General features: G+C 35.1%; 2 protein-coding genes and 1 long non-coding RNA gene across 3 annotated transcripts; 1 reads left to right on the forward strand and 2 right to left on the reverse strand.

Moving 5' to 3' along the window:
* Positions 1-1,302: 1,302 nt before the first annotated feature.
* LOC106753316 (U3 small nucleolar ribonucleoprotein protein MPP10) lies at positions 1,303-12,469 on the forward strand. The gene is made up of 13 exons (XM_014635114.2): positions 1,303-2,023; positions 2,382-2,449; positions 5,913-6,024; positions 6,145-6,255; positions 6,368-6,505; positions 10,143-10,211; positions 10,320-10,361; positions 10,470-10,538; positions 10,721-10,792; positions 10,884-10,937; positions 11,023-11,164; positions 11,377-11,439; positions 12,045-12,469. Exons 1-13 carry the CDS (start codon positions 1,394-1,396, stop codon positions 12,047-12,049), a joined length of 1,575 nt encoding a protein of 524 aa, XP_014490600.1. The 5' UTR covers positions 1,303-1,393; the 3' UTR covers positions 12,050-12,469.
* Positions 12,470-12,692: 223 nt separating this feature from the next.
* LOC106753317 lies at positions 12,693-24,422 on the reverse strand. The gene is made up of 5 exons (XM_014635115.2): positions 24,134-24,422; positions 23,189-23,293; positions 13,557-13,812; positions 13,303-13,380; positions 12,693-13,169 (listed from the first exon to the last, which is right to left on the reverse strand). The coding sequence occupies exons 1-5, from the start codon at positions 24,170-24,172 to the stop codon at positions 13,048-13,050; spliced, it is 600 nt and encodes a 199-aa protein (XP_014490601.1). The 5' UTR covers positions 24,173-24,422; the 3' UTR covers positions 12,693-13,047.
* Positions 18,975-23,176, reverse strand: LOC111241048. The gene is made up of 2 exons (XR_002666765.1): positions 19,807-23,176; positions 18,975-19,713 (listed from the first exon to the last, which is right to left on the reverse strand). It is a non-coding gene; the product is annotated as an uncharacterized LOC111241048 (long non-coding RNA).
* Positions 24,423-24,926: the final 504 nt, after the last annotated feature.

The raw sequence follows: 24,926 nt of genomic DNA on the forward strand, positions 1-24,926 counted from the left end.
TACAACATCATACAATATTTCAACATACTAATTAAATCAATCCACATACATTAAATATTAAATCATGCATACCACCATACAAAGAAATTATAATTAAATTTTATAAGCTTTCCTTACCTATAATTCTAGCTAGTACTTCTAGGGTTCTTTGGCAACAACTACTTCTTAATATTTCCAAGGTCTAGAGTCAAATTACAAGATAATAGATTTTTAGAAAATGGTTTGATTAACACATGCAAGCTGAAAATGTGCGTGCATGCAAGAGGCCAAAGGAACTTCAAGGATCAGGAACACTTACCGGTTTAGAATGAGGTTTTGATCGGTGCAAGTTGAAGAGCTTGACGTCGAGAACGATTAATCTGAAAGGAACTAGGTGATCGGTGAAGGGAGGGTGGTTAGAGATCTAGAGAGAAGAATTAGAGAGTTTAGAGAGAGAGGAGAATTGAGCTTTTTGAAAGTTGAAGTTTGAGGAAGAAGAAAGGTTGCATAAGGAAATGGCGTCAGATTTCAAAACTCACCTTAAATACCGCCTCCACCAATAACGATCGGCTCACTCTGCTCGCCACTTGGCTTCCACTTCTGGAAGTTCACACTCTCTCTGCTGTCACACGGATCACGAAGAAAGAGGTATTAAATACTGGCAGAAGCTGGTCTCCCACTTATAAGAAAAAAGTGGAAGACATGACAAGTGTACCCCAATAAAGAGAGAGAGGTATTACAAATACTACGTGATAATTTATTTGAACACAAATCTTTTGACACAAAATGATAAAACATTCAATAAAACAATACAGGATGTTTAACTTTTACTGGATTGTTCTAAAATGCTATCTTTTTATAAATTATCTTATGATATTTAATACTACAAATTAACTTATATAATAATGTTTTTTCATTTACTAATTAAGTTTATCATAACAAAGTAATATGATTTATAAAAATGTTAATAATTTTGTATGTAACTTATGCAGACTATTATGAATTGATTTTTATTTATATAATTTTGAAATGTAACTATTTAAAAAAGAAAAAAATTAAAAGATTAAATATAGAAGTGGAAAAAGTAAGTATTTTAAAGGAATTTAATTTGGTGGTTAAAGAGGAATGGTTTTATATTCTTATTATTACTTAATTGCATAATTGATAATAATGTATAATAGTTTGTATAGATCCTTCCCTTTTTTTATACATACATCTAAATCTAAACATAACATACTCAAAATTAGTCGAATTCCAATTTGGGTTTAAAAAGTAATTTCCAACAGTTAATCGAATTTATTTATTTATTAGGTCAAGAAAACGCACATTTTCAGTCCTGTCAAATTTTCGTTATGCTAAAACCCTAAACTAAACCCTTTTGTCACCAGAGAACAGAGAGACAGTGCACCCAACAATGGTGAACGCGAGTGACGCTGGCGTCGAAGCCCTACGGCGCCTGAAAGCGACGGATACACATTTATGGTTGGCGCCGAACGTGGAGCTGTCGGAAGCTGCTCGTACGGCGTCCCAATACTTATTTTCTACCCTAAAACCATTTTCCCCTAAAACGCCATTGGATCAACTCCTCGTGGAAGGTTTCGACGCTGAACAGATATGGCAACAAATCGACCTCCAATCACAGCCTCTGTTATCCACCCTGCGCCGCCGATTGAAGCAGTTGGCTGAAAATCCTGAAGAGATTTCCCAGCTGAAGGTTCTTTCGGAAAGTGGGAACAAGGTGGAGGAAAAGAGTAGAGACGAGTGGGAGGGAGATAGTGACGGTTTTGATGAGGAGTTGGATGAGGAAGAGGAAGAGGAAGGAGACGAGGACGAAGAAGAGCAGGGAGAAGAAGAAGGAATGGAAGAGGATATAGAAGATGAAGTGGAAGACGAAGAGGATAATGAAGAAGGCGGTGGTATTGAGGATAAATTCTTGAAAATAGATGAATTGGCGAAGTACTTAGATAAGGAGGAAGAGGATTTTCAGAATGGTGAGGCAGACAGAGAAAGCGAGGAGGAAGATGATGATGAGGAAAGTGACGAGGTGGGTTTGCTCTTTGCCTACTGTGGTTTTCATTAGTTGGTTTTGGGGTTTCTGAACATGATCATGACTTGGGACAGTTGTTTTAGGTAGTTCTTGCCAATTGGTATCATTGTTAGGGTTTGTGTGAGGTATACGTTGGTTTTTTTTTGTTTACGGTCTTGTTAGTTCTTGCCAATACGGTCTTGTTTGTTTTTGTTGAATTTTTCTTAATAGTGATATATGTTGGTTTTTTAGTGCTTTTATTTTCTTCTAACTTGGCTGTGAAATCCGTATTGATAATGTTCAGTGCTTGTTAAGTTGTTATTTGCTTGTTTATTAATCATTTAGTTTGTGACCCATTCTGATTATATTTATCTAGGATGATGATTTTGGGTCTGGTGACGAAGATGATGCAGACGAAGAAGCAGAGGACATGGAAAATGCAAGGTGTTTATTATTGTCCTCTCACTATAAAAAAGGGACCTTCATCCATTTTAAGATTGCAACTCAAGTTATTGGTTATATCCATTGTCACTAGTCCACAATTTCACTTATTGGTCAATGAAGTGCACAAGTAAAAGCTTTAAATTGCTGCACTTCTGCTTGACGATCTATGTTCCACATATATCTATAGATATCACATATGTATGTCTTGTTCTTGGGTAAAACTTTGTGGTGAGATGCAAAGCATTATAGCCAGGAGGTCTAGCCTTGTGATAGTACTTGTAGAATTGTGATTTTAATGGTTAACACTTGTCACGTGACAACCTGATATGCAATGCCTTAACTAATTTTATTTCATTATTTTGATATTATTTCCAAACATGGGAGAGGGAGGGGAGGGACTAGCCTCGTTATAGAAAAATCAAGCCACTGGCTCTTAATTGGACAAAGAAATGTATATTAGGCTAGTTCTTTTGATATTATAGATATAGATGTGAAAGCTTGTTTCTCTTTTTCCTATTTCTGGTATTTATCTGTATGAGTCCCACACCGAGAACACGCATAGTAAGTGAAGTTTCTCACTGTCGCCCATGTCATCAGTGTTGTGTTTTCTTCTATTCATCACATATTTAATAAAAGAATGTTGATTAGTTAGTTAGACTGCTGCTGTTAGCTAGGATTTTATGGTTGTTGGGTAGTTACCTATTGTTAGAGATATTATATTTAGTTTATATTGTGTTTATGTTAATTAGGGAAATATATTCCCTATATGTTTATTAGGGAAACATTGTTCTTATTTTATTTTATTTTATTCTTACATATTCATTTGTATTTGGGCTTAGCCCATATTTCTTCTATTATAAATAGAGAACCCTATGTGTGTATTTAACACAAGGGATTAATTTCAATATATAATTTTCACTATATTTAACATGGTATCAGAGCAGGTTTTCTGATCTTTTTCTACTTTGTCTTTGTTGGTGCCACAGTCACCGACAACCCCCCTCTAAAAGTTTCTTTTTCAATCTGTGCCTTTATACTTCAATGGACAATCTCTGGTTTCTGTCTTGCATCTGTCCGGTGTTGCTGTCTGCCACTGCCCGTTGCCGCTCGCCACCATCCTGCCGTCGTCTCTGACCACCGTCTTCGGCAACCGTCTCCGGCCGTCGTCTCCGGCCACCGTCTCCGGCAACGCCGTCGGCACCTTCTCCGGCCACCGTCTCCGGCCGTCGTCTCTGGCCACCGTCTCCGGCAACCGTCTCCGACAACCGTCTCCAGCCGTCGTCTCCGGCCACCGTCTCTGGCCACCGTCTTTGGCCACCGTCTCCGGCCATCGTCTCCGACCACCATCTCCGACCACCATCTCTGGCCACTGCCGCCGACACCGTCTCCGACCACCGTCTCTGGTTGTCGTCTCCGTCACTTGTGCCACCGATGCACCAACACCTAGTCCTACCTCTACTGCTTCCGCTATCTTCTTCTCTATTCTGAAAGGTCTTCAAGGACAGTCAGTGGTTAATACCAAGAAATTTCAACACTAAAATTATGGGTTGAAACAATTTCACCAATCCTTTGTCAAATCTGTCAGATTTTTTTTTGGGTGCTTTGATAAGAGCTCATTATGATCTTCCACTTTCACGATCTGTCATCGGCGCGCCGTCATTTCCGTTGTTCGTCGTGAGGGGGGAGTATGTTTCTAGCCAGGTTTTAGGCTTTCAGACTCCACTAGTCAATGATGGCAGTCCTTGCAGTTTTATCGCTTCTAGCCACTACAGGCCCCATCATGATGGCAGTCCCTGTATACAGGCCCCATCAGTCAGTGATGGCAGTCCCTGTATACAGGCCCCATCATGATGGCAGTCCCTGTATACAGGCCCCATCAGTCAGTGATGGCAGTCCCTGTATATAGGCCCCATCAGTCAGTGATGGCAATCCCTGTATACAGGCCCCATCAGTCAGTGATGGCAGTCCTTGTAGTTTTGTCGCTTTTAGCCACTACAGGCCCCATCAGTCACTGATGACAGTCCCTGTAGTTTTGATGCAAGCCCCGTCCTTACTTGATGACAATCTAGTCCCTGGAGTTTGTCATTGTTCTCCTTTGTCAAAGTCATCCCACTTGAAGTTTCACGGTGCTATTTGAAGTTTCGCAGTTGTCCACTACTGTCCATAAATTGCTGTTAGTTGTTCGTTGACATGTGATTGGGCATCTGTTTGCCGCACACTCTTGAAGACAGATCATATATTTCAAATTGAGTTTATTTATTCCAAGCTTGGTCCATACAATCTGTATGCTCTAGCTTGAGGGGGAGTGTTAGAGATATTATATTTAGTTTATATTGTGTTTATGTTAATTAGGGAAATATAGTCCCTATATGTTTATTAGGGAAACATTGTTCTTATTTTATTTTATTCTTACATATTCATTTGTATTTGGGCTTAGCCCATATTTCTTCTATTATAAATAGAGAACCCTATGTGTGTATTTAACACAAAGGATTAATTCCAATATATAATTTTCACTATATTTAACACCTATAAATAAGGTAGGACCATTGACAGACTGAATGATAATAAGAGCTGTGCAGTGTCCAGTTCTTTGGTCTCTCTGTTTCTCTTCTCTTTCAATCTATCATCTTCATCCTTTTTTCTTCTCCCCTCTCCTCTTTCCCACCAGAAACGTGAAATTCCTATTTGTAGCTGAAGGTCTTGGTGTATTCTCTATCTTTGGGACTTTAAGGACATGGGTCTCCTCTGCATTAAATCTTCACCATCAATTTAACTCAGTAGTTATTTGTTTTGCTGTCATTGTTTCCCTGCGTGGTCATATACACCCTTTTTTCTTTCCCGTCAATTTCCTTCCTTAATCTACTAATTGAAATATGTATTGATTAATAATACATGCACGTTGCATGCTAATAATATCTTGGAGGTGAAAGTTGGAAAGCATACTGGCCGTAAGTTGCACATTTTAGGTATCATGAAATTAACACACAAAGTTATGAATTGATGGAGGGAAACGTAAATAGTAGGAATATGATCCAAGCTTGGTTGATGAAATGGATGGGTGCTTTGGGTTTTGCTGCATAGGCATAAGACCAGCTATGCTTTATGATACTGAATTTTCAGAGTGTTAACGTAGCCTAACTGTATGCCATTTATGCTTAAGGCTTTTCTAGGATCAAATACATTTTCTATTTTTTTTTTCAATAGTAATTCCTTTAGTTTTGGATTCCCTCTATAGTTTTCTCTGGCCAAATGAATTTAGCCAAGTGATCTTTCCTCTCTCTGGGAGATTTACACTTTTTACCACTAATTATTATGTGGTTTGTTTGTTTTGGTGTATTTTCTTTATTATTATGTTCTCAGCTCTCACCATTCATGTTATGCAATTGTCTGGATACTTACCTTAGATGTTTTTTTACCATGTCTGTATTTGGGGTTCATTTTTTTCACCTGTTGCCATCAGGTATGAAGACTTCTTTGGAGGTAAAAAGGAAAGGGGCTCAAAAAGAAAAGCTCAAGTACTTCAGGAATCAAAATATTCTGAAGACGAGGATGACATGGAATTTGACAATGAGGTATCTCTCTCTCTCTCTCTCTCTCTCTCTCTCTCTTGCTATATATATATATATATGTTTACTATTTAATTTGTAAACAGTTTTCTTAATTTCTTATTCTATTTTATTACTCATGTGTAGGTAAAAGGGTCTGCATCTGCCCACGAAAAGCAGCTGGAAAAAATTCAATCCAAGATAGAGCAGATGGAGAAAGCTAACATAGAGCCAAAAACATGGACTATGCAGGGTGAGGTAATACATTAGCCCCTTATTCATTTTTTTAATCTGATTACTTTTTGGGTTGGATTTGCTGGCTATTTTGCTAATCTGGTATTTTGATTATTGATTGATGATTTTGTTACAGGTAACTGCTGCAAAGAGACCCAAAAATAGTGCATTGGAAGTTGATCTAGACTTTGAGCACAATGTGAGGCCTACTCCTGTAATCACTGAGGAAGTTACAGCTTCTATCGAGGATATGATCAAGAATAGGATTATTGAGGTAACTTAATATGCTGAACTGACTTGGTTTGGACGTCTACTATAGTTCATCATGTCTTTTACTTGAGTGGGAGATGATACTGTTAGAATAAATGACCTTTAATAGGGTTTATTATTAGGTGCTATGTACTTTTTGTTGATCCTTGTTTCTAGAAATGTCTTCTGGAATTCTCTTATATTCATTGTATTTGATGATACTGCAGATGTCACCTTTTTTGAACATTCTCCCTTCTTCCCTACATCTACTTAAGATTCTAATTCTATTCAGAATGTTCTACCTATTCCATTAATTGAGTCTTCTACTGTTGTAATCCAAAATATCATTCAAAATCCTACTGAACCATCATCACCACCTATTATTACCCATCAACGCACGAACCAAATGGCTAGCCCAATATCCCAAGGCGAGTCCTCTTTAGAAGGTCATTCTCCATCATCACCTGATACCACAACTCCTATTCATGATGACTCAAGTTGGCCCATTGGCATTAGGAAAGGTACTCGATCTACCTGAGATCCTCACCCTATTTACAATTTTTAGTTACCACAAAGTATCTCCTTCCTATTTCTTTTTTGTTGTCTCTTCTAAATGGCGACAAGCCATGATTGTTGAAATGTAGGCTATTGAACATGACAAAAAATGAGAGTTAGTTCTTCCTTCCGGGAAAAAGACAATAGGTTGTTGTTGGGTCTATGCCATTAAAGTTGGACCTAATGGCGAAGTTGATTGCCTTGAAGCTCGATTGGTAGCTAAAGGATATACTCAGATTTATGGGTTTGACTACAATGATACGGTTTTATCCAATGGCCAAAATGACTACTGTCAGACTCTTCCTTGCCATTGAAGCCATTTGACATTGGCCCCTTCATCAACTAGACATTAAAAATGTGTTTTTGCATGGTGATCTTGAAGAGGAAGTATACATGGAGTAATCTCTTGGGTTTGTTGCTCAAGGCGAGTCTAGTTTGGTTTGTAAGCTACGCCGCTCTCTACGGTCTCAAGCAATCACCATGTGTTTGGTTTGGAAAGTTGAACAACATTGATCAATCCTTTGGTCTGAAACGTAACGAAGTAGATCACTCTGCTTCCTATTGCCATACCTATCTAGAAAAATGTGTCTGTAATAGTGTATGTTGACGATATAGTTATCATAGGAAATGATGTCAAAATCTCCCCGTTAAAGGATCATCTATGCAATCATTTTTAGACCAAGGATCTTGAAAATCTCAAATATTTTTTGAGCATAGAAGTAGTTCAATCAAAGGAAGGAGTGGTACTTTCACAACAAAAATAAGCTCTTGAGATCTTGAAAGAAACGAGTATGATTGATTTTAAACCAGTAGATTGTTCCAAGGATCTAAATCTAAAATTAATATAGGGAGAAACTTTCTCTGATCCAGAAAGATATAGAAGACTAATTGGAATACTTATTTATCTCAATATTACTAGATCAAACTTGTCCTATGTAGTTGTTGTTGTGAGTTAATTTATGCAAAAACCATGTATTGATCACTTGAATGTTGTCACTTGTATTCTAAGATATTTCAAGAAGGCTCCAAGACAAGGGTTATTTTATGAAGATAAAGGGAATACTCAAATTATTAGATATTGTAATGCTGATTGGGCTAGTTCTCTTATGGATAGACACTTTACTACATGATATAGTGTTTTGCTTGGAGGAAATCTTGTCTCTTTAAAAAGTAAGAAGAAAAATGTTGTCGCCCGATCATCTATTGAAGTTGAGTATAGAGCAATGGCATCTCTTGCTTGTGAACTTATATGGGTAAAATATTTCTTACAAACAAGGTTATCAAACTCACGAGTTAACTCGTTAACTAAGACGAGTTTGCGTTCCTAGTCCTAACTTTTGAGTTAACTCGGAAGCAAACTCGACTTTCAAGTAAACTCGGTGGAATCATTTAGAATCGTGATTTTGAAGCGATTTTGCGAGTTTAGGGTGCCGTTGCGTTTTGTTTGCTCCCGTTAGTGGTCCCAGTTAGTTGGCTTTCTTTTGTGCTCGCCATTTGCTTGGTTTGTGTTCGCCTGGCTTGTGGTCGTGCTCCGTTAGCATGGTTCACACTCACCATTTCACTCGCCGTCTTCGCCGTAGCCGCTTCTTGCTTTCACTTCCTTTGAGCTCTATGTGTGGTGAGTGAAGCTTTTTTATTTTAACATTACAACCCTAAATGGCACTGTTTGTGCTTTTATTAAAGAAATGAAATCCACTACATTGTACTTTTATATCTGCAGTGTTTGTATTTTTTATTTTAGCATGTAAATATTTAATACTAAAGTTCTCTTCTGTAACTTATTATTTTGAATCATTGGGACTCCTCATGCTAAACTGTTGGGCCAATATTAAGTTTAACAACATGTTTTTTTATGTGAAGTATACACTATAATCAATTAAAATTATAATAAAAGAAGGGTTAAATATGTTTTTAGTCCTTATACTTTGGAGCGATTTTGGTTTTAGTCCCTCTTTCAAACTATGGTACAATTTAGTCCTTCAACTTTAGAAAACTCTGGTTTTAGTATTTTTTACCAATTTTTTTTAACTTTATTTGCTGTTTCAAACGCGTTTCTCAGTTAACATTGAAGCAAAAATGTGTCAAATAGTGTAAACAATCCAAATGCTACAATGAAACGTGCTTGAAACAAAAAATAAAGTTAAAAAAATTTGGTAAAAAGGACTAAAACCAGAGTTTTCTAAAGTTGAAGGACTAAATTGTACCATAGTATGAAAGAGGGACTAAAACCAAAATCGCCCCAAAGTATAGGGACTAAAAACATATTTAACCCATAAAAGAATAATAGTATTAAAAAAATTAAAAATATATAATATGATAAACTAATAATTATAATACTGTAAAAAGTAAAGAAAATTATTTATAACATTATAAATATTAAATTATTGTTATTTATAAATATTTTTATATCAAGTAAACTCGTAATTAAACTCGTTCTATTCTGAGTTTTCGATCCAAGTTTATGAAGCTTCCACAAGTTTTTATGTAAACTCTCGAGTATGATAACCTTACAATAATTAGACTTTTGTATCATTCCATCGATGAAGATGTAATGTGATAATCAAGATGCATTCACATTGCTTATGATCCGAGAGAACTAAGCACATTAAAGTACATTGCTATTTTATCAAAGAAAAACTGTTGTCCAAAGAAATCTGCAGTTTGTTGGATCAAATGATCATCTTGCACATGTATTAACAAAATCATTGAAAGGCTTGAATTGAATTTTTTGCTCCAAGCTTGGTACATACGATTTGTATGCTCTAGTTTGAGAAGGAGTGTTAGAATAAATGACCTTTAATAGGGTTTATTATTAGGTGCTATGTACTCTATGCGGATCATAGTTCCTAGAAATCTGTTATGTTCATTGTATATGATATATCTAAAGATATTATAAATATAAACTCTTGAGCGGGGTTTACATACTCTCTTAGAATCACTCTAAATCTCTATTCTTATTTCAAGTGATACATAAATGGCAACATGTACCATTTTGGTAAAAAGTTGGATGTGTGAAGCTGCTGATTATATAATTACTACCAAGTAATACATGAGATGAAACTGCATTACACTACGTTTTTTCTAATATACACTTGTGTTTTATATAGGGGCTTTTTAATGATGTGCAAAGGCTTCCTAAATTGCCATCTAAAGCGCCTCGGGAAGTTAAAGAGTTGGTAAGGCTTATTTCACTGAAATAGATTTAATGTTCAGTCAACATTTTGTCTAGCTCTACTGTATGTAACTAACTTGTACAAGTAATTTCATTTTTGTTACGAATTCAGGATGACAGTAAAAGCAAGCAAGGTCTTGCAGAAATTTACGAGGTTTGTATTTCAAGTATATTTTCTGCAGCATTTGAAATTTACGAGGTTTGTACATTTCATCCTTTCTTGTGATATACCTTAAATGTATTTTTTTTTAATTGTTGACAGCAAGAATATATTCAGAAGACAGACCCCACATCTGCTCCATTGTCATTCAAAGATGAACAAAAGAATGAGGTGCAAATCTTGACTGTTTTACTTTGTTTCTGTTTATTGTGCTATTTAATCTCTTTCTCAATTATTATTTGCTTCATTTTCTCGTGCATTATACAAAGTTGGCTAATCGTACCAGGTTGTGTAACCCCCCTTTATATATTTCATTATTATGCATTAATCTTCCACCTTGTACTCGTTATTAGGCTACCATGCTGTTCAAGAGACTCTGTCTGAAGCTGGATGCCCTATCTCATTTTAACTTTGCCCCAAAACCTGTATGACACCAACGTTCTTATTATCTCTTGATAGACTATTTGTACTTAACTTGAAATTTTTTCTTATTTTGCCTTGGTTTGAAATGGACAGGTCATAGAGGACATGTCTATTCAAGTTAATGTGCCTGCTCTGGCAATGGAAGAAGTAAACAGCTATTCTTTAGTTTTTTTTTGCTTATGTTTCTAACATTTATCAGTCACTGACAATGTATTATGCCTTCCATGGGTAGATTGCTCCTGTGGCTGTTTCAGATGCTGCTATGTTGGCTCCTGAGGAGGTGTTTGATGGCAAGGGTGATATCAAGGAAGAAGTAGAGCTTACTCAGGCAGAAAGGAAGAGAAGGAGAGCTAACAAGAAAAGAAAATTTAAAGGTATCATAGGTTGTGTAATAAAAATATCTTCCTTGTCACTGACAACATAGTGATTATGGTTTTCAATACATATTACCTGTCTTTTTACGAATTTTCACACCATATGGGTATGACTTTTCTAGGAGGAAAGTTGCCCATCATTTTGTTGATCAGAAGCAAAAAAATATCTTCATATTTTTTTCATTATTAATTAACAAACTTTGTGGTTACAGAAGAGGCAGTAAAAAAGACAAAAAAGAAGGCGCAAGAAGGTGCTATTCATAGCCAAGTTAATGGTAATTTTTTTATCTGGCTTTTTAATACTAGGTTTAGAAATGTTAATTTCTTTGCCAGCAAAGTCAATTTCTTGTCAGTAACCTCATTATTTTAAGGAATTAAAACCATAACTATGCAATGCCTGTTCTATTCTGAATTCTGAAATGCTATTATCCTATTTTCCCAGGAGTTGGATATATAACCTTTTCTTTTTTAATCTTGGCTGGCTTTTTGTAAAGATTTGGTAGAACACACATCATGTGTGGAGCATTTTTTCTTTCTCTCATGATTCCCTACCAAATCCTGTGGAATATGAAAGTTTTAGGTAGTCATGGTTATATATTCAGCAGGGATAGGTTGAACCAGTTTTAGTCGAGTCTCAATTAATTCCAAATTAAGCCTGGTCTGATCAATGTTTTACTGAAACCGGTGGTTCCTGAATATAGACTCCGCCCTTGTGTGGGTACAATTCCTTGTATTTTAGTCTAAGATACGATGACTAGTTGTCTACACATTAAGGTGTGGTCGCTTCCATCTGTGGATAAGTAGTCCGATTTAGTCCAAAGAAAATTTCCGAAAGACGTGGTAGCTTCTTACCTTAAATCTTCTCCCTATATCTTTGCAGGGTAAGGAACAAAGCGAAATTTTGTATTGTTTATAGAAGCTGCACACCTAACAATAAGTTGAAGATGGAGCTCGTGGCAAAACATGAGTAAAATAGATGTGGAAGAAGATTTTTGGAGTCAATCATGATATATGAACGATGCCATTCAAACCCGTGCTGCAGTGGCAGATGAGAGTATCTTGAAATGCGTATAGTTTTCCTGTTTTTGCTGTTCCCTAAATTCTAAGTTAATATTAGATCAATGGTCACTGTTTATTTGCTTTCCCTGTTATTGTTTAAAGTTTGTTGTAGCGCTATTGGTATGCATAGCTGATATGTTGTATTGTTCCGCACCCCTTGCTATGGCTTACTGTTGGAGCTTTTTGCTTTTGATATTTCCGCTTGTAAAGCTTTTTGACCGGCAAATATTTTTTGATTCTCTTGAATTCCTTGTATAGCACTGCTATCAAGGGATGAGCATTAGTCGAGTTTATTTCAAGACACCATTGCGCAGTAAAATAAGAAAATCGTAGAGTTTCAAAGAATACAAAGAATAACGTTTGGTTACAAAGAAATTGGAAAGGAATTTGAAAGACTCGCCTTCCAATAAATGAAAGTCTGTACAGAGATGTAAGGGTAGCGGTAGAAATGACACGGAAGAAGAAAACATGTAAAATGAAGAGCAAATAAACAACATCTTCATAATATATTTGAAGGATACAACCTTCTCCTGGGCAGCCTTCAAAAACCAACAATGAATACAATCGGATGCACTGTAAACGATGAATAATAATACACTGTCTGTACAAGTTCACTCATATTACCACTTTTTCTTTTTTTCTTGATTTTGAACGACTAGAAAGCACTTTAAAAATATGCTTACTACTTTTAAATCTTGAGTAACAGGTTCAACTAAATTATTGAATTAGCACTTCTTCCGATATAACGCAAAAATTACCCCTCTTCGAAAATAAAATGGTCGAGCCTGCTGACCATGAGGGGCGTGACACCTAACAATAGTATTTCATTTACTTAAATTTCCTTCAAGCCTCTCAATTGCAGCACTAACCCCACTCTTAACTTCTTTCTGACCTGAAGGTGGATGTGCTTCATTAGCCATTTGTACCAACTTCAGATGGATCCATCCTGCCAAAGAATTAGCGGGAAATTTTTTTCAACAAATAGCCGCACATAAATCAGACAAGCAAGGTATATCATTCAACAATTGAATAATAAATTTGCTTCCTCTCCTTTTATTCACAAAAATAGTCAACATTACCAAGAGGAAAGCAAAATGCTGCTCCCAGCACCGACCCTAGCGCCATATTCCTTGCTCGCCAACGGAGTGATCCAGGCACTAAAACAAAACAAGACAGAACATATCAACACATTAGTTTTTTGGTCTGACCATTTTGTATTATCTAAAAGATTTTCAACCTAAATAACGTACGATAAAAATATAGAACAGTTAGCTGTTCTCATCATCTTCCCAAGTAACAACACATCGAGTACAGTAAGTGTATGATTTCTTACTGATTAAACCAAAAGCTGAAGCAGTGGCTGATCCAGCTCCGACAACATTAAAAACATCATGAACACCCCTCTTCTCTGCAAGCAGATTTTGCATGCAGTAAAATGCAGCAGTAAACATTCCAAGGCGTATCCCTCCCACTATCGAGCCCCGTGTAACTCTAATGAATCGTTTCTCCATTGCATCTCTCATCAATCGATATTGCTCGCGTTTATCTTCAGTGCTCCCAAGTTTCAACATAACTTCGGCATCCTTGCTCTAGAAACAAATGTGAAATTCCTTGAGATTGCCACAGTTAATTGGGATAATCTAGACTGGCAATATTTGCAGCAACATGTTCGACAAGAAAAAAAAAACTAGGATTGGCTATACAAAAAGATAAATGTCAGTAGCGTGTTTGCAAAGAACATTCTTTCCATAGGTGAGACTGGTTTTTATTGCATTTAGATGAAAATTTAAATCAACTTGATATCGCTAACAAACTTCATTGGGGGTATCTTCAACATACGCCCTTCAAACCAATAACTAAACATCTCAAGTGGACATCTTCATGTGGTTCGATAGCAGTGTAATAGATGATGATCTAATAATCCCACCAATATATTTTCATTTTAGTCATATTTCTAAACAATGTAGAATCTCTAACAATTGTCATCAATCTTCTTTCGGTCAACAGTCAGGATAAGCACTATCTGTTCAGTCTTCTTCATAAAGACATTTTGAAATGATAGTTAATCTCCTTATCTCAACAACAATACAGTGCACAGAAAATGACTAAAATGTGCAGCTCATGCACAGAGCAAAAATAATTAATAGGTTTAGATATATTTTTAGTCCCTATAAATAAAGATATGTTCAGTTCAGGCCCTTCAAAAATAGTCACCTTTTGATTTTTCATTTCTGAAAACGTGTGATCGTTGTGCTTCAAATTACATAAACTCTTTTTTGTCCCTTGTTTAGGGAAAAAGGAACAGTAAAATATACATGAACATTTATTTCTTGAAGGTCTAAAAGTGAACATTGCCCTATTTGCAAATAGTAAAAAATATAATTAGGCATTCTGATATACTTGTGTTCTTACCCGGCTCAGTAAGGCCCTTTAAGCCCCTTTCCTATGCAACAATCCAACCTACACCTATTTGGACCATATTTAATATTATAACTAAATTCTAATAGTTTGGTTTCTTGGTTATTATTTATCACTCTTGTTACTATTTATTATATCATTATTATACAATCCATGTAAGTAATATTGTAATAAGAACATAGACCTATAACTCATGTTGATCCTATAAATAGGACTAGTATTTCCCAAGGGATACTAGTATTAAATACTAGTATTTGTCAAGTTTCTTTTTGATTTCCTCCAAAGATTCGACTTCCAAGAACATCCCCAGTTCTTCCATAATTGATTGGGCTTCAGTCATAAAGGATACTATATCATGGTCTGTCATTTTGAGAGATGGAAGCTTAATTGTTGAATCATAGCGATGTTGGATATCATTGACATAAATGTTTTAAGTTTTCTTCCAAAAAAAGTGACATGTTTTGAATGTTCTAAGGGACACAATTGAAAATTTGTTTGTTTCCACTGTCCAACTTTTTTAGCAGGCATATGACTTCCATCTTGCTCAAAGTGGTCATGATGACCTTGGTCAAGAAACTACATTTCAACGACAACAGACCAAGATGGATAATTTTTCTTATTCGGCTTCTGAAAACTAATGAAGGAATTTCCAGAGTATGAAATAACCTTGTCAGTAGCCATCTTTGATCAAGGGAACAAAAAAAAAGTGAGGAGATGCTAAAGCAGCAAGGGAAAATGAAAACCGTAGGGTGACTTCCAGAAGGTTGGCTTCTGGACTTCACTGAAATGAAGTTTCAAGGGTCAGACCAGAGTGGGGTCGAGCGACAACTATGGAGGTAGAGCGGTGACGTTCGAACGAGTGGAAGGCGACGCATCAGCACGCGCTTGGTTGCAACTGACAGTGATGGCAACGCATGGCAGCAAACCAGCCCTCAACACCGGTGAGCATGGTTATCAAACTTGCGAGTTAACTCGTTAACTCGGACGAGTTTGTGTTTCCACCTAGTTTCCGAGTTAACTCAGAAGCAAACTCGATTTTCGAGTAAACTTGGTGGGATGGTTTAGAATCGAGATTTTGGGGCGATTTTGTGAGTTTGAAATGGGGAGAAATGAAAAAAGGGGAAGTCGTTTTGATTTTAGGATTTAATGAACTTATTAGGCTCCAACACTGTTTTTCTTCATTTTCATTGTGCTTTTCTCCACCATTGGGTTTGTTGTCGAGCATCTTTGCTTATGGCCTTTTCCTTTGCCATTGCTGTCACGTTCCGTTAGGTCGTCGTCGCATTTCGTGGTGCCAGACAATGTTGTTTTTATTTTATTTTAGTATGGAAAAAAATATTTAATATTAAATTAGTCCTCTGTTGCTCAAAGATTGTAAGTGGAGATATATTTAGATTTAAACAACATCTTGCTAGAACCAGGGATGATTCTGAACCTTGGGCTTCTGTTTCGGATGAAATAAAAAATTTGATGATAAAAATAGTTGTTGAAGCTAAGAATGCTTTATTAAAGAAAAGAAAGTTAAATATCGGTGAAGAAATTGAGAGTGTTGTTGAAGGAGGACATAGGGTATTCGGTTTTAAAGGAAATCAAAAAGTTGCTACTACTAGCAAGGGGGAGTCAAAGCAACTATAAATCAAATGATGAAAAAAGGACACAAAGAAGAAGTTGATGCTCAAGTGACTGGACTCTTTTACACCAGTGCCATTCCTTTTAATGTAATTAGAAATCCAGCATTTGCAAAGATGTGTGAAATGATTGGCAAGTATGGAGTTGGATACAAACAACCGTCTTATCATGACATTAGAGAGAAGCTCTTGAAACAAGCTATGAATAAAACAAATGCAATCCTTGAAGATTATAAGGTAGAGTGGAAGAGAACTGGATGCACAATTATGTTTGATGGTGGACAGATAAAAAAAGACGTTATATTTGCAACTTCTTGGTGAATAGTCCTAAAGGGATGATTTTTCTTTAATCACTTGACACTTTAGACATATAAAAAACAACTGATAAATCAAAATGTTAGATGATGTTGTCGAGTTTGTTGGAGAAGAAAGTGTTGTTCAAGTTGTCATTGATAATGCTGCAAATTTCAAGGAAGTTGGAGAGTTGTTGATGCAAAAGAAGGAAAAATTGTATTGGACTCCATGTCTAGCACATTGCATTAATTTGATATTTGAAGATTTTGAAAAAAATTTAAAGGCCCATGAATTGACAATTAAGAAGGAAAGAAAGATTACCACTCACATTTATGGAAGATCAATGTTGATTTCCTTGTTGAAAAAGTTCACTAAAGGTAGAGACTTGATAAGACCGGGTGTGACTAGATTTGCCATGGCTTATTTAACTCTTGCTTGTTTTCATGAATGGAAGGCATCATTGTTGACCATGTTTAGCTCTGAGAAGTGGAAGACAAGCAAGTTTGGAACTTCACAAGGGGAGAGAAAAGTAGAATATGTGGTATTAGATAGCCGGGTTTGGAAGAATGTCTCCACATGCCTGAAAGTTGTTGCCTCTCTTATGGTGGTCTTAAGATTAGTGGACTCGGATGTAAAACCCGCAATGAGTTTCACTTGTGAAGAGATGGATTGTGTAAAAGAGAAGATTAAGTCCAACTTTAACAATATCAAAAAGAGGTAAATTTTTAAACTTTTACTCAATCAAAGTTTAATTACTTATGTGTGAAATTATTTCTGATATAGCATAATTGATGTAGTTATGAAGAGGTTTGGAGAATAGTTGTTGCTCGAATGGATAATCAACTTCATAGGCCTTTGCATGCAACCGCCTATTATCTTAACCCCCATTTCCACTATGAACCTAACTTTAGATGTGATGATGGTGGAGAGGTGAAAGAAGGATTATATATGTGCATGAGAAGATTGGTACCAGATATGGCAAAAAGAAGAAAAATTAATTTACAAATTGTTGAAGAAGAAAAATTAATTTACAAATGGTTGAATTTCATTATGCTAGAGGACCTTTTGGAATGAAAAGCAAAGGAGTGCAGGAAAGAGTTAAATCCTAAGGAATGGTGGGACATTTTTGGAGATGGAACTCTGGAGTTCAAGAGATTTCCTATTCGAATTCTAAGCTTGACTTGTAGTTCTTCTGCATGTGAGCGTAATTGAAGCTCGTTTTAAATGGTAATTTAAATTATTTGTAATTTATATTTTTCTTTATTATGTTTATATCTTCACTAAAAATATTATATTTCATTTTAGGTTCATACAAAGAGAAGGAATCGTTTGCATAAAAAAAGATGAATGATTTAGTTTATGTGATGTATAACTTCAAGTTGAAAAGTAGACAAATTCGAATCCATTTGATGACATTGAATCGGGTAATGAATGGATAACTGAAGAGGCAAATGATGTTGAGATTGAGTAAGTTAAAGGTGAAAATGATGGTGAAAATGTTCGCTTAGATGGAGAAACAACAAATCTTGCTTATGATAACATAACATTTGGAGACAACGAGGATGGACAACATTCATCAGTTAGAATTGGATGAAGATGATGACGGAGATGATGATGCCATTATTAGAGGATTAGACATAGAGACTTCGATATTTCAATTTATGTTTTACAATATTTCTATGAACAATATTTCTATGAACTTATGTATTTGAGTTTATATAATTTTCTTGACTTATTTGAATTAGGATGTTATTTATATTTTTTTCATGCAAAGTAAACTCTTACTTAAGAGTTTACTGGACCCTAAATAGTTTATGTAAACTCTCGAGTTTAACAATCTTGCTTGTGAGTTTGGTCGTGCTTGGAATGGCAATCCAGATACAGTGGTCGCCGAACGAAACGGTAAAGGTGCATGATGACAGACAGTGGTTGACTAGTGCCAACAGAACACGAGATAAAAACTAGAACGAGATCAACTTGCTTTGATACCAACTTGAGAAATATAATTTTAGAAGGCTACTAGGACTCTTCTCATGTTCTACTATTTATATTGATAAAAAAATTATTATAGTAGGAAGCAAGGTTGTCAAACTAGAGAGTTTACATAAACTTGTGAGAGCCCAGTGAACTTGACTCGTAAACTCGTAAGAATGGGTTTACTTTACATGAAAAAAAATTATATGAATAACATCCTAATTCAAATAAGTCCACAAAATTATATAACTTAAAAAAATAAGTTCATAGAAATATTATTCATAGAAATATTGTAAATCATAAATTAAAATGTAAAGTGTCTATGTCTAATCCTCTAAGAATGGTCTCATCATTTCCGTCATCATCTTCATCCAACTCTTCACTTGATGAAAGGTGTGTCTTCTCATTGTCCCCAAAAGTTATGTTATCAAGATCAAAAGCATCTAGAGCTGATTCTATTGTTGCTCCATCCAAGTGAATATTTTCACCATCATTTTCACCTTTAGCTTGCTAATCTCAACAACATTATCGGCCTCTTCAGTTATCCATTCATCATATGATTCAATGTCATCAAATGGAAGAACAACAATTTTTCAAATTTGTATACTTTTCAACTTCAAGTTATACATCAAATAAACTAAATCATTCATTTTTTTCTGATGTAAATGATTCCTTCTCTTTGTATGAACCTAAAATGAAATATCAAATTTTTGGTAAAGATATAAACCTAATAAAAAAAATTATAAATTAGCAATAATTTGAATTACCATTTCAAATGAACTCCAATTACGCTCACAACCCGAAGAATTACAAGTCAAGTTTAGAATTCAAATAGCAAACTTCTTCAACTCCGGAATTCCATCCCCAAACATCTCACACATTCCTCAAGATTTAATGCTTTCCTTTGCATCTTCCATTCCAAAAAGTCTTCTAGCAAAATGAAATTCAACACTTTGCAAATTAATTTTTCTTCTTCGTGCCAAGTCCGAGACCAATTCACTCATGCACATATACAATCCTTCTTTACCCTCTCCATCATCATCATATCTAAAGTTCATCATATCTAAAGTTAGGTTCATAGTGGAAATGGGGTTCAGAAAATAGGTAGTTGCATGCAAAAGCCCATGAAGTTGATTATCCCTTCGAGCATCAATTATTCTCCAAACCTCTTCGTAACTACATATAATTACCAAACCAATCATGCTATATTAGAAATAATTTCACACATAAGTAATTAAACTTTGAATGAGTAAAAGTTTGAAATTTTACCTCTTCTTAATATTGTTAAAATTGGACCTAGTCTTCTCTTTTGCACAATGCATCTCTTCATAAGTGAAACTCATTGCGGGTTTTACATCTGAGTCCACCAGTCTTAAGACCACCATAAGAGAGACATGTGGAGACATTCTTCCAAAACCTACTATCTAATACCACGTGTTCTACTCTTCTTCCCTCTTGTGAAGTTCCAAACTTGCTTGTCTTCCATTCCTCAAAGCTAAACATGGTCAACAATGATGCCTTCAATTCACGAAGACAAGCAAAAGTTGAATAAGTCGTGGCAAATCTATTCACACCCGATCTTATCAGATCTCTACCATTAGTGAGCTTTTTCAACAAGGAAATCAACATTGATCTTCCCTAAATGTAAGTGGTAATCGTTCTTCCGTTCTTAATTTTCAATTCATGGACCTTCAAATTCTTTTCAAAATCCTTAAAGATCAAATTAATGCAGTCTGTTGCACATGGAATCCAGTACAATTTTTCTCTTTTTTGCACCAACAACTCTTCAGCTGCCTTGAAATTTGCAGACAACTTGAACTATGTTTTCTTCTCCAATAAACTAAACAATGTCATCTAACATTTTGAATACTTATCAACTGTTTTGTAATGTCTAAGGTGTCAAGTGAATAAAGAAAAATCGTCCCTTTAGAACTATTGACGAAGAAGTTGCAAATAGAAACTCTTTTTTTGTCTATCCAACCATCAGACACAATGGTACAACCAATTCTCTTCCACTCCTCCATATATTTCTCAAGAATTATATATGTTCGCAACTTGTTTCAAGAGCTTCTCTCTAATATCATGATAAGATTGTGGTTTGTAGCCAACTCCATACTTACCAATCATTTTACACATCTTTGCAAATGTTGGATTTCTAATTACATTGAAAGGAATGACACTAGTGTAAAAGGCTTCAGCCACTTGAGCGTTAACTTCTTTCAATCCTCTTTTCATCATTTGATTTATATATGCTTGGACTCCCACCTTGCTAGTAGTGGCAACTTTTCGTTTTCCTTTAAAACTGAAGACCATATTCCTCCTTTAACACTCTTACTTTCCTCACGGTCTTCATCAATGACATTTAACTTTCTTGTCCTTACTAAAGCATCCTTAGCTTCTACAACTATTTTTATCATCAATTTTTTTATTTCTTCCGAAACAATAGCACAAGGCTCAGAATACTCCTTGGTTCCAACAAAATGATGTTTAAATCTAAATATGCCTCCACTCAATCTTTAAGCAATAGTTACATTTAACTTTTCTTCCATTACCATTAATATCAAACCTATGTTTCTATCCAATATCAGACCGATTTCCCGAAACATTTTTACTTATATTTTTAACCAATGAAGATGCACTTGGATTAGCATCTATTGAATTTGATGCGTTTCCAAACATAATGGTATAAGTTTTTTCACTACAAAACATAAAAAATAAGCACTGCAACATAGGGCTTTGTTTAGAACTTAAAAACAATGCAGCCCTTTACTTTTCAGAAATAAAATCACTTACACACACATACAAAAGTTTGTGAGATGAGGTGGAATCAAAGGCACACGGAAAATACTTTCTTCAGTGCAGAGAATAAAATTTCACTTACACGTACACCACACAAAGGATTGTGAGATGATGACTGAGTGCAAAACAGAGGCATAAGCATTGCTGACATCAAGATGGTGGGCGACAACAAGCGAAGGCACGAGTGAGGGCGCGAGCAATGGTGCACGAGGGCGCGAGCGACAACAAGAGGGTGTGAGTGACGACAAATGAGGGCACGAGTGACGATGCAAGCAAGGGTGCAAGAAGGGGCAAAACATAGACGCTAGCAAGAATGAGAGCAGAGCCTAGACGAATCGCAAGAGAGGAACAAAGAAGACAAGTTTCGTCACTGACCCTAAATTAGAAAACTTAATTTGGTGAGCCATAAAAACGATTTTGTTTTGCATTTAAAAGAATCTTCACAAACTCGCCAAATCGAAAGCAAGCTCGCGATTTTAGACGAGCCTACTGATTCTACTATCAAGTTTACTGATTCTACACTAAATTTTAGTTTGCTTCCGAGTTAACTTGGAAGCACTGAGTGAACACGTAAACTAGACTAAGTTAACGAGTTAACTTGCGAGTTTGGTAACCATGGTAGGGAGATGGAAAGTCAAAAAGATGTCCTAGACAGTTAGATACAATAAAATAGAGATAACCCACACACTACTCCCTACTTTTGTCCTTTTGGACTTCACAGATCATAAATAGACTTAGTACTTATTCCAACACTTTCCAAGCTAAATTAACATATGAATAAGTTAGTTTTTAGAGAAGTTAATAGGAGAGTTTTATAAATTAGTTTATTTATAAACTAATTTTAGCATATGGAAGCTAATTCCATTTTTCCTTCAAATATTTTTCTCCTATAAGAGCTTATGGACTAAACCCAAATGAAAATTCACACTAGAAGACATGAATAATTATAAAATTTAGACATATATGTTTCTATAAGCTAGTGTTACCTAATGGAAAGTTATTTCATTTTTCCTTCTTATTTTCGTTTCTTATAAGTGCTATGACAAATTTATCTAAATAGTGCCTTAACCCAAGTGTGCCTTATCCAAACACTAGATGACAAGAACAATTAGAAAATCTTCAAACATGATTGGAAAAATGTACTGACCTAGTTAACCTTTCTAAGAAAAAGAGTAGCTTCAAACTAAAAGCAAATGCAGAGGGGAGGGACAGATGCAATGAAAGGACAGCACAGCAAATGAGCAAATACAACTTAACAGTTTATAATCAATAGTTTTAACAACTTGCAAAATCAAAAACAATTCATGTCGTCCTTAGCCAAGGGTACACAGGATTAAGAGAAAAAAAAAATTATAGCAGATCACTTGTTTATTATGGTTTATGGCAATTCCTTTGACATCTTTATAGTATCGACGTAATGGGTTTGCACCTACATTCTTATGTACCATTCTGGAAAATTCTTAATGAACAGTTCTGCTTTAGTTATCTTTGTTTCTGTTATAGAATAGATAACATAAAATATTGTTTTAATAAATTGTATTCATTTTGTCTTCTGCTTTATTATATATTCTTCTTCTACCGAAGACCCAAGAACTTTCACAAGGAATATTAATTCTTGGGAACCACAATTTAAATAAATAACTATGAAATATTTGACTGAACATGGACATGTCTAACTGTAAGAAAACCAAATCAAACTCACACCAAATTATCCTTTCATTGTTTAAAGAAAATTATCTTCACTTGTACGTCTTATCTTTTATTTCAATGACCTTTTCTGAGTTGAGCATACTACACTCTAAAATGTAATATGAAACAGGGTTTTGAAACATATTTTTACTTATATACTTACAACAGAAGCAGCTGCCTCCTTGCTACCACCATATAACATGCCTGCAAATACTCCAATGACAGTCGCTGTGCCCCAGTTAACTGTTCCAGCCAGTCTTGGAGAATTCTGATTAAGACAAGTATTAGAATAGCAAAAAAGTTAAGTGAATTCAGTATGGTGAAGTCCAGCACACATTTGAAAGCAACATTTTAAAAAATCCAGGAGGAAAACAGAATGTTTTCTCATTAAATGAGCGCAAGGTCTATAATATAAAATTCAATTCAATACATCATGAATTATATGATATGGACAAATTTCTGAAAATACACTCATTAACTTAATCAATTGGTAGATACAGTTAGATAACCAGCATTCTTAACTTTTATCGTCAAACAGTTATGAGAATTGAGAAGCCTCCGAACAAACCTACGGAAGTCTAAAAGTGATTTTCGTTATATTTTGAAACTTGGTCATGATATCCACGCCTCTCCACCTCATAAATCATAACAGATACCTAATTTATTTTTTCTGAGAGCAATTTAAATTCATCACTACACTTCTAAGGTCAGACTAAAAAATACCTAGAAATGGGAAAAGCAAAATATTATCAATTTCAACATTGCAAGTCTAGATTAGACATATTTTCTGTAGTTCTATATTGACAGATAATGGAATTCTATTAAGTAAATCATTCTTATACTCGTCTATATTAGCAAGTGAACAGGCTTGATAATGGAATTCTTTTTCTGTTCTAGTCAGCCGCCAATTGAGCTCAGAACGAACCAAGTCGTTGCAGCTACCGAATGTAAAAGTTTCGCCACTATCCTACGAAGGGAAAATTCTAGGGTTCGTTATTCAAATCAGTCGCACACTACTATCCATTCACACACCACACAATGCAACAGAATTCTTAGCCAAACGAAAAACAAAACCAAAGAAAAAGAGTAACATAGAAGAGTTTTGTACTCCTGGAACTGTGGATTCGGCGGTATCAGGGACTTCCATGATCGGAGGCACGGCAAAATCAAACGTATGGAAATGGAAATAATACAAACTGTCTGATCAGCGAAAGAAAATTCGAAAACAAAAGGGCAAAAGAGAATTCGAAAACAAAAGGGCGAAAGGGGAAAGGTAAATCGATCTCCAAATAAATTGATTCGGTGTGTGCGGAAGGTAGCGGAATCCAACGATTGCACCTTTGTGAAAACCTTAATTTTAGGTACTAACTGAGACTAACGCTGGGTTGAACCACTGCACTATTCCTTTTATTTTCTTTTTGTTTTTTTAATTAAACAGTACTTCAACTTTTTAATCTAACCGTAGTCGAAAACTAATTTACCAAAATTTTACATTAGGGGTTTGAAGAATATTTTTTATTGCGTTTATCTTCTTACATACATATTTTAAGTATTTCACAAATAAAAAATATGATTAATAATATAGTTTATTAGAAATAAAAATAATTTATTAGTAATAATATAATCTATTTTAATACTTGTTTCTATAAAAATAAACTAGTTGTCAAAAAATTGTTAATACAAGAAAAATAACAGAAAAAAATACAATGATTACTGTAGAACTTTTTCAATATCTAATATTATTATTACTCTTTTATACTAACTCCGTATTTTATTTTACAATTTTATAGTTTTATAATTTATAATTTATAATTAGTTTGATATAATTTGCCTCTTTAATTTTGGTTACTTGGTTCAATTTTTTCTTTTTTATTATTTTTTGGTTTAGTTTGGTTTTTAAT

This window comes from Vigna radiata, unplaced genomic scaffold (genome assembly GCF_000741045.1).
Source record: "Vigna radiata var. radiata cultivar VC1973A unplaced genomic scaffold, Vradiata_ver6 scaffold_223, whole genome shotgun sequence".
NCBI classification, from domain to species: domain Eukaryota; kingdom Viridiplantae; phylum Streptophyta; class Magnoliopsida; order Fabales; family Fabaceae; genus Vigna; species Vigna radiata.

Bases quoted from the DNA above. Each gene is read 5' to 3' on its own strand.
- LOC106753316 (XM_014635114.2), top strand. From the start codon at position 1,394: ATGGTGAACGCGAGTGACGCTGGCGTCGAAGCCCTACGGCGCCTGAAA. The intron at 2,024-2,381 runs GTGGGTTTGCTC...ATATTTATCTAG, and splicing joins ATGATGAGGAAAGTGACGAG to GATGATGATTTTGGGTCTGG. The intron at 10,362-10,469 runs GTTTGTATTTCA...AATTGTTGACAG, and splicing joins GTCTTGCAGAAATTTACGAG to CAAGAATATATTCAGAAGAC.
- LOC106753317 (XM_014635115.2), bottom strand. From the start codon at position 24,172: ATGGAAGTCCCTGATACCGCCGAATCCACAGTTCCAGGA. The intron at 23,294-24,133 runs GTACAAAACTCT...TGTCTTAATCAG, and splicing joins CCGAATCCACAGTTCCAGGA to AATTCTCCAAGACTGGCTGG. The intron at 13,170-13,302 runs GTAATGTTGACT...ATTCTTTGGCAG, and splicing joins AGCATTTTGCTTTCCTCTTG to GATGGATCCATCTGAAGTTG.